Source organism: Arachis ipaensis, chromosome B2 (genome assembly GCF_059453495.1).
Source record: "Arachis ipaensis isolate K30076 ecotype BB chromosome B2, ASM5945349v1, whole genome shotgun sequence".
Classification (NCBI taxonomy): domain Eukaryota; kingdom Viridiplantae; phylum Streptophyta; class Magnoliopsida; order Fabales; family Fabaceae; genus Arachis; species Arachis ipaensis.
The window spans coordinates 19,470,409-19,471,420 of record NC_142437.1 but is presented as its reverse complement, the minus strand read 5'-3'; the positions used below and the strand labels follow the sequence as shown (position 1 = coordinate 19,471,420).

At 40.0% G+C, this 1,012-nt stretch overlaps 1 protein-coding gene across 1 annotated transcript; it reads right to left on the bottom strand.

Moving 5' to 3' along the window:
• On the bottom strand, nt 1-765 carry LOC148573203 (uncharacterized). The gene has a single exon (XM_088505711.1). The coding sequence runs from the start codon at nt 763-765 to the stop codon at nt 1-3; it is 765 nt and encodes a 254-aa protein (XP_088361837.1).
• Nucleotides 766-1,012: the final 247 nt, after the last annotated feature.

The following is a 1,012-nucleotide window of genomic DNA, read 5'->3' as shown; positions in this document are numbered from 1 at the left end:
TCAATATTCAACATCGTTCACCGCAATTTTCTTAATAACTGGCCGATCAAGATTAATCTGAATGCATGCCCATGCAAATTTTCCTCTTTTTGCATATTTGGTAGCAAAATCCACTTTGATAGGTTTACCTATAGCAGATGCAACGTGAAGCATAGCCTCTTTTTGATAACACCAGATAGGGAGTCCCATTCGAATCCATACAAGCGTAGATCCGAAGGAGCTCTCTCCATAATGGAATTCAGGTGTCCATGGCTTCACTGCAATATAGCTTCTAGCAATCAACCATGGCTCTCCAAGCAAAACTTCCTCACGGTCTTCCAAGGAATCAAATTTGACAAGAAAATAATCAAAACCCACGTCTAGAAGTTCATATCCCCTTTTAATCCTCCAAATTGCTGAAAGTTTGTGGTTCAAGGCTGTATAACTATCGTGCTTGTCCAAGACCTTAATAATAATGACTTCCATGTAAGGTTTCGTAAGTGCTTTAAGTGCTTCATCAATGAAAGTTACACACGGTGGCACATCATCCCCTTGACCATTTGACACAACGACCATCTTCTCCCCTGACAGAGATTTCGCTATCTCATATACCTTAGAGACTTTGGATCCCACCACTTTGTCTCTAAAAGAGACTTTAGATACAAGTGTCTGAATTTCTATGCTTTGTATTCTCACCCAGCTTAACCGTATTTTTTGATATATATCCTCCTTGAACACCGAATGCACCCAACCCCACACACTCCCCCTTATTACTACTTTCGACATGGCCGAAAATCTCACTGTGTTTCCCACTCTCATCCCTCATCAGAGCCCCGCTCTCGCCCGTCCTCCATTCATGTTCCTTCCTCCTTCAAAAAATATTGTTACTCAAAATTAATTCAGACGTGCCTTCCATTTATTATTTGTGTTACTGAAATGAACTTTCCCAAACTTTTCTAAAAGTTGAAAGATTAACGGCTAATAAACAAATATTTGGGACTAAAGTTACTCTAAAAGAGCTTGAGGAATGAGG